This window comes from Apaloderma vittatum, unplaced genomic scaffold, assembly GCF_000703405.1.
Source record: "Apaloderma vittatum isolate BGI_N311 unplaced genomic scaffold, ASM70340v1 scaffold45182, whole genome shotgun sequence".
NCBI lineage: Eukaryota > Metazoa > Chordata > Aves > Trogoniformes > Trogonidae > Apaloderma > Apaloderma vittatum.
In genome coordinates, this window is record NW_009704991.1 from 12533 (window position 1) to 20431 (window position 7899).

A 7899-nucleotide genomic window follows, 5' to 3' on the forward strand; every position below is an offset into this window, starting at 1 on the left:
TAGACTCATCCGGGAATTGCAGGGTAATAAGCTTATGGCTGAGGTATCTTTAAGTTTATAGCCTTTAGAACAAAACCACAATTTCAACACTGCGTAACTGGTGTAAAATATTATGTACCGTAAGCTCCATTCTTATTGTCTGCTTTGTTTACATTGTGACTTTGAACAGCTAGACACCATTGATGGAGGCACAGAATTTTGGAAGGTGTAAAATCTACACCCAGTCATTCAAGATACTCAGTGCCTCATCTGTGGAAAAGATGAATGATAACTGTTTTCCATAGTGGTGTCTCAGAAAGAACTGTTGAAGTTTAGGAATATATAATATTAAACACCAAGAGATAAAAGTAAAAAGACAGCGCAACACTTGTGTTTTCAGTTTTATCTTGCTCGCAGTATTTATTAACTCTACTCATTATGATATTAGTGATAAATAAGGATAATATTTCCTTTTACAAAAAATTGTAAGGATATATTTTATAGGATTAAACAATCTGAGAATTTCACAGAAACATCAGAATTTAAACACTCATAGCTCCAACTGTTTTGTCCAGCAGCTCTTCTACCAGTTCAAAAACATCTAAGGTTAGTATTTAATAAAAATTAAAACCCATTCTTCCCTACATCAAAACTCTTGCCTCCTTTAGGTTCTAAGTAACACTTTTGATTGACTGTAGTTGCCACTCAAATGTAAAATAAAAGTAGCTGCAATCATTTTTTCCCCTGAATCACCTGGCAAAAGGAAGTAATCCTGACCAGGACAGAAAAAGATTTTTCAAGCTCTTACACCTATAAGAGCCATCTGCACAAGCAGACCCACTGAAGTCCATGGAACCTCTTCTGTGAGTGAGGTTAATAACATGAATTAAGGCTTGTAGAATTAGATCCCAGATGATTTTTTTTTAAATGAATCTTTTCATGATTCATGAGCCTGGGATTCATTTCCTGCAGTTCTTTGCTCAGGCAAAACCTGTACTGATATCTCTCCAGAGCTAGTTTCTTCTTTCCAGCAGGTCCAACGCACTCAGTGGTGGTACAAGTTGCTCTTCAGCAATTCAAGGAAAAATTGTACTCCCCAAAGGATAGTGGGTGGGGTTCCAACACTTTAAATATAAACTTAGCTACATGTACATTTTGCAAGAAATGTTTCTTTGTCACACCTGCTAGGTTCTTCAAATTCAGTCTCTGAGATGAGTCATAGAAAAAAACCACATAAGTGTTGTGAAAAAAAAAAAGACAAAGCTGAGTTGGAACTAAAGGCTTTTTGGGTGTTTTTGTGTGCGCGCATCAGGTTAGAATGCAAAATTACATACCAGTATATTCTGCCAGAAACTATCCTTCTGGAAACTTTGAAACTTTAAAAATACTCTGCGCCTGCTTTCAGAAAAGTAGTGTCCATCCAGCACAGCTGTCTGTACCATGTGCATCACTGGAAGTCATAGTGTTCTAGCACAAACATTGTGAGTGCAGATACTGTATACTAGCAGAGAGCTAAAACTTCTGAAGCTGTTGTCTGTAGCTCCTAGGAACAGCAAGTATGACAGGTGCAAAACCTATATTTGAGGCAGAAGGCTCTTCACTTTGATTGAGATCAGATCTTCCAAGGGGAAGAATTGCTGTCAAGCCAAAATGATTCTTTCCACTCAAGAGAGCAATCTGCCCTTCCTAAAGGCTCTTGACTAATAGAATCCCACACATTATGTCAGATCCTCCATGGATTCTGGTAGTTGTTAAAAACACTATGAATATTTCCATTTTTGTCGTATCACTTAGCCTTGTAATGTGCCTTCTTTGATCTGCTGAATAAAAAGATTCCTTTCATCTTCAGGTGTCCTTCCATTTTGTGCCCGAACTATACAAGTGGGCCTGTGAAGGTTTAGCATGTATATCAAATGTTGCTTTTCGTTCTTTAGCTCTTCGATCTGGGCTTTTAATTCTGCATTGATAGTTTCCAGCTTTTCTGATTCCTAGTCACAAAGGACAGACACGACTATTAGACTGAGTAGTTCAAATACTTACTTGCTATGTTTATCTAACAGTTGCAGTCTTTTATTGGTGGGAAAGCATATGGCTAGCGGTGAAAAAATTTCATGTCCTTTGTGTCCTATAATGATGAAACTATTCACCCCCCAGTCAAAAACAGTCTAAAAACCAGGGTGACAGTTAACTTCTGTGGCCTTTACAGAAGTGTATCAGGAGTTGAAAAGCCAAATTCAGCCTTGAATTCACTTACAATGACAGGTATTCAAAGCATTTGCTATCTTCTGCATGTTATTCTGAATTTTTTGGATCAAAAAATTGACCCCAAATTATTTACACTTCTTATTAACTCCCTGGAACATCACGTCACATATCTGTAAACCCATGTTAAGCTAACAACATAGCTTTTTTCCCCTACCCCCAGATACAGGAAAAACAATAGGCCTGACACTGCTGTAATATTGTTGTATATCATGGCAGAGCAGGTGAAGACAGAGTCTTAAGATGGGGAATTCAGGGGTAGGCTCCTATACCACTCATTTCATAAAGAAGTCAGAAATTACTTTTCCTTCTTTTCGTATTCAGTGTACACATTCAAATTAATATTATCCTAATAGATAAGATGGTCACTGAAACATTAATCTCTCTTCATTCCTACCACACTTTCATTTTATTCCAGTTTTAACCAGGTTTGGTTTTAATACATAGCATGTTCATGTTTTTGTGGGGTTTTTTTTGGTTAGTTGGGTTTTTTTTTAAGACTAGTGTTTTGAAGGGTTTACAGAGTGTGGGGTGACATCTTTCTATATTTCTTACTATGACAGCACCCCATGCTATCTGGCTGGATTCTGACAGGATGACAGATAATTCAAGCCAGTCACTTACTTTCTGCAAACATTCTGTTTTTTCCTTCTTTTTGTTTCGGCACTTTGCAGCAGCAATTTTGTTCCTTTCCCGTCTTCGCTTTTTCCTTTCATCCTCTTCAGGAGAAAACTATCCCATAAAAACAGATACACATGGTGTGTGAGATATCGTAAATATATGACCCATACTTTGACAACTTAGGCATTTTTAAAAGCAACACAGGTAGGATCATCAGTGCTCGTATCATGAATTACATAATATTGTGATTCTGACCTTGCTTGCCATACAGTAAAATGGTAGTAACTCCATTAGAATTGTCAATAAAAACCCGACTGGAGTTTGGATGCAGTGTAATGCGTGTGATGGCTCCCTTTAAATCAATGGTGCCCAAAAAATGTGCTGAGTGTCTCCCCAGGCTGCCTCCCACACCTTCATCTCTTCTCCATTTCCCAAGGAGGAAGAGGAGAGAGGGGCACAGGGAGCAGAAAGGAGGATGTGTCATGAATGAGGCAGCGAGAGTGCACTGAACTAAAGGCAGCACCAAAAAAGGGGATGTCAACACACTCCTTCAAGCTTTGGATTATTTCCTGTGGAAGTTTATACCAAGGTGTAGCTATTTCCCTAACTTAAGCTATTTCTTCATTTTATAAGAGAAATGTTTTTCATGGAGACTATCCTACAGCAAAAAACTAGTGTGGACAGAGCACGGCCATGTCTCTCTTAGTCTTGCCCACGTGGGTCCTGCTGGACTGTCCTCACTGAAATAAAACTTCATCAGTAACTTATTCCAAGTTCAGCCACAAGTAAGCAGGGGAACTTTCTTTGATTTTTTTTTTTTCTTTCTTTCATCCTCTTCGGGAGAAAATTCTCGCGAAAACAGATAAAATCCTTAAAGTACTGTAAGTACACAACCTGTATTTTGATAACTTCAGCAGGGAAACCTGCCTACTTGTCACCACAGCACTTGCTCTAATCACTGTAAAACACTGTCCTTAGTCCATAATCAAAAATAAAATATCCAACTATAGGCAGCAATGGAAATGAGAAACAGCAGAAGGTTTCCCAGAAGCACTTAACAGAAAGCCAAGCAGCATGCTTAAAATGATCAAGTACGGTGAAGAAGGTTGTCTGTAGCTGATATAATTACTTGCGGTGAGACTTGATTAGAGAATTGATCATCCACACTGAAATGCTATACAAAGAGCCATACCTCTGTTTTCATGATTGATGTTTCAATTGGCCTTTCAGAAACTGTCACCGTGTCCAATGTAGAAGACATCCTGTGGCACTGACGCTTATTCTGAATGGCGAACCTCAATTCCTCTTTCACCAGTGGGGTTAAATTTGTGAAATCATCAAACCCCAGTGACCCTGCAGGGGACAAAGTGGGAACAATTGCGGAGGCGCTGACTTCTAATGCAGATACCTGGCCTGAGTGCTGGACCATCATTTTGCTGAAAGGTAAAAAGAGATAATATAATCTTTCAACAATTTTTGAAAGGCAAATATTTCCTAGAGGTATATTTCATATTATGAATAATGCTGTATTTCTTGCATTGCTTCACTCCCCATTCCTCATCTACCCCAATCTCTCAGTAGAGACAAGCAGTTAAAAATTTGGTCACTAATAAAAACTTTATGTCAACTTAAAGTTAGTATTAAAAATAATAATATTATTAGCATATCACATCATTCCTAGGTCTTTCTGCAATTTAGTATTGAAAAAAAATTGTGTATGTATGCTTAAAGTTTTAAACTGGTAATGTGTTGCAAATGAGAATCAGGTGAATAGGAAAACAATAAGGAATAAAACTCAGAAAGCAAATAATAATAATAATTATTATTATTATTAACACAGAAGGAGCTCAAGAGTATCTCCATCCTCAAAGCTATACCACCAATGGGCAGAATATACCATGATCTCAGCTACATTTAGGCATAGCTCAACAAGTTCAACTAGAAGCTGAAGTTCGCTAGCCAATACAGGGCTTGTCATAAGACATGGAGGTGTAGATCTGCTTATAACTCCTGAAAAATGTTTAACAATAAGAGCTGGCACAAAGGTAGAAGTCTATACCTGCTCTGGGACTTCAAAGCACAGACTGAGTTGCAGGGATTGAGTCATAAAATATGTGAAGCAGTTTGTTTTATTCCTTTGCTCTTGTAAAATCTGAAACTGTCCTCATCTGCCCTTATGAAGAGATTTGAAATTCTTGAATATATATGGTCAGATCTCCTGTTGATATTAAACAGTGACTTCAGGGGAATTATGCAAATGGACACCTATGGAGGAACCTCATTTCTAGTAGTTTTCCTAAGAAAATGAACCTACCCAACAGTGCTCTCTGCTTCCTCTTTATAGTAATTCTTATTAATTTTTTAGCCGATTTTGGATGGAGAGATGCCCTCTATGTGCTTTGTGAAAACTGGTGACCAACTGAGGAAGAAAGAGGCAAAACATGACAGCCGTCCAAACATTGTGGGCAACCTAGCCAGCTGATGCACAGAGCTCTTCAAGACATAATCTACCTCTCACCCAGAAGAGGTGAGACAAGAGGTCTGGAAGAAAGCTGAGTGCTTTTTGTGCCCAAGGGACAAAAGGTGTAAACTCGTAGGAAAACAGATTGTCTTACTTTCCTTATTCATAAAGCAGCTTGTGTTAAATTGGATTTTACCACGTTGGTTTTCTAGCTTTCTTTGGTATGCAAGTTTTGGGGTTTTTTATAGATGTACAGGTAATTACAGTATGTGTTATCTACTCTTGATTACAACTGTAATGATTACAGCGAAGTCAATTGTAATTAACTTAGTGCAGGTAAGCAAGTAGTTGCCTCAAGACAGCAGTGTGGCTAAGTTAAACTTCCACATGGTCAATCCAGAATTGCACGGTTCCCCATATGCTACTTCTTTAATTCAGCGAGAAGTGTTTGGGGTTACGTGTCTTGACAAGAAGATAGATTTTGCTCAGAGATATCTAAAAATACACCGTAAATCCACACTGGTGCAAATGAGAATAGAATCTGGTTCATTGCTAAGTGAGTCAAATATAAAAATCCAAGAACTGTGAATTGCCAGTTGGTAGAAAATACCGTGATCAACTGCAGAGCCTTCCTCACCAAGTCAATACAGAAAAGCTGAACATTTTCCACAGTCTGGGGGTGAAATCCTGAATGCACTGAAATCAAGCGGACTTTTTCTGTTGACCTCAGTGGGGCCAGGATTTCACCCATAGTTATTAAAGATGAGGAAATTATTTGGAACAATTTGCTATTCAGAAAGATCTTGGGAAATTTATGTAATTCTCTTCAGAAAGCCCCTGCTCATGAGTCACATTTAAAGTACTGATACGGTTTAATCCTATAATCTCAGAAAGCTAGCAGTTACTCTTTTCCAACAAGTCAGAAATGGTCCTGTAATTTGCAGTTGAAGTTCTCCCACCATTATTTACCTTTTAGGAACATTCAACCATTCAACTCACTTGAACAGACTAATCCCAGGTGACACTGAACCCCTCATTGCTAGCAGAAATTTCAGCTCTTTTCACTGAATCAGTCTCTTGGTGGCCAGTGATGGCTTCATTCAACAAAGTTAATTCTGTATAATTCAATCAAACCAGGAGTCTTAAATTAACAGTAAACCTGTTTCTACAGCCTACAAAATAATTAATTGCCCTAATAATTTTCGAGCTCTGGTGGTTTACTCAATTATTTTTCAGTTTAAGTGAACTTTTAATTAAGGCTGGCAGCAGCACCAGAGGAAACCAAGAATGTTCGTGCCTGAGAAATTGTGTTAATTGTGGATTTCTACTAGATAGTGCTATGTGTACCACAAACACCAAAAAAGCCTACTATAGCGTCTTCAGGTACTCTCATCCAGCTATCACAAGTGTGAAAAAAAAACACCCAAAAAACAACCCAAAACATAACATAACAAAAGAGGAGTTGTAGGGTGCCCACAGGGAGGTGAAGCACAGGGAGGGCTCTCCTGCCTGAACAGCTCACTGACCTTCCAGACATCCTGAAAGGCATCTCTATTTACTCAGACTTTAGGGAAGGGAGGGCCTACAAGGGGGCTGAGGCTTGTGTAAGGATTTCTGCTGTGAGCCGAGACCCATTTTGCGGAGCTGTTTGCCACTGGTTTGCTTTCCTGGGGCAGGGCTTCTGGATAGTGCCTAGCAGGGTAGGCTTCCAGTCTACTACCAGGAATGATAGGAGCCACAGTGATGCAAATAAAAATAACGAGCCTTATGCCAAAACTACTCAGTAAGCTGAATAGATTCCCTTTTCATAACAACAAAGTAGATGTTTTCCAATTTCTGAGGAATGAATCTGCTTTTATAAATGTTTTACAGGATGAAAATTATGTTTTGCTGCTTTAAAAAATGCAACAAGCGGCCCTTCTTCTATCCTGATTTTTGTACAAATTGTGCCTGTCTAAAAGCCATCAAGAGCAGTATCTTATTTTCTCTTTGCCGAGTTTGTAAAGGCTGGGGAAACAGTAGGGATAAGAATATGAAGTCTTAAAGCGTGATTATATCCGGGCCTTTCTGATATGATCTGTTTACTTCGTTAGATCGTGCACATGGACCCGGGCTCCAGGCAGCCTTCTGTAGTACTTCTGAGGTTACTGACATTGAAGATGCTGAACATTTCACAGACCTGCCCCGTAAAGGCACAGCTTGTTCCCAGTGTGAATTAATGCTTCGTTACTTTATCTCTGGTTTTAGAATTCTCCAGAGAGAACAGCTTTTCTATTAATGGAATCCTCCTGATTCACACAGGTTCAAACAACTTTATTAATTTGTTCTCCTCCTACTTTCTGTTCTTTTGCTGATGATTCTTTCCATCAACAGTGAACTTTTACATCTCGTCTGCCAATATTTTAATTTCAGGACATGCTTCCTAGCTGTACATTTCTATTATTTAAGGGTAATTAATATTAATATTAAAAGTGACTACTTTCAGTCTTTTTTGCTTAACTGCAGATGGCTGACTGTGCCTCTAGGTTTTATTTCTTCATAGGAATTCCTTTTCCTCTGGTGCTGATGCAACAAAC

The 7899-nt window shown here is 38.6% G+C and overlaps 1 protein-coding gene across 2 annotated transcripts; it reads right to left on the reverse strand.

The window, feature by feature from the left end:
* Window positions 1–1296: 1296 nt before the first annotated feature.
* On the reverse strand, window positions 1297–4294 carry ATF3 (activating transcription factor 3). Of its 2 annotated transcripts, XM_009865216.1 has the most exons (5): window positions 4256–4294; window position 4215; window positions 4055–4167; window positions 2866–2973; window positions 1297–1967 (listed from the first exon to the last, which is right to left on the reverse strand). In XM_009865216.1, exons 1-5 carry the CDS (start codon window positions 4292–4294, stop codon window positions 1770–1772), a joined length of 459 nt encoding a protein of 152 aa, XP_009863518.1. In that variant the 3' UTR covers window positions 1297–1769. The 2 variants fall into 2 exon arrangements, with proteins under 2 accessions (XP_009863518.1, XP_009863517.1); XM_009865215.1 differs by having other exon boundaries at window positions 4055–4294.
* Between the last annotated feature and the right edge of the window lie 3605 nt (window positions 4295–7899).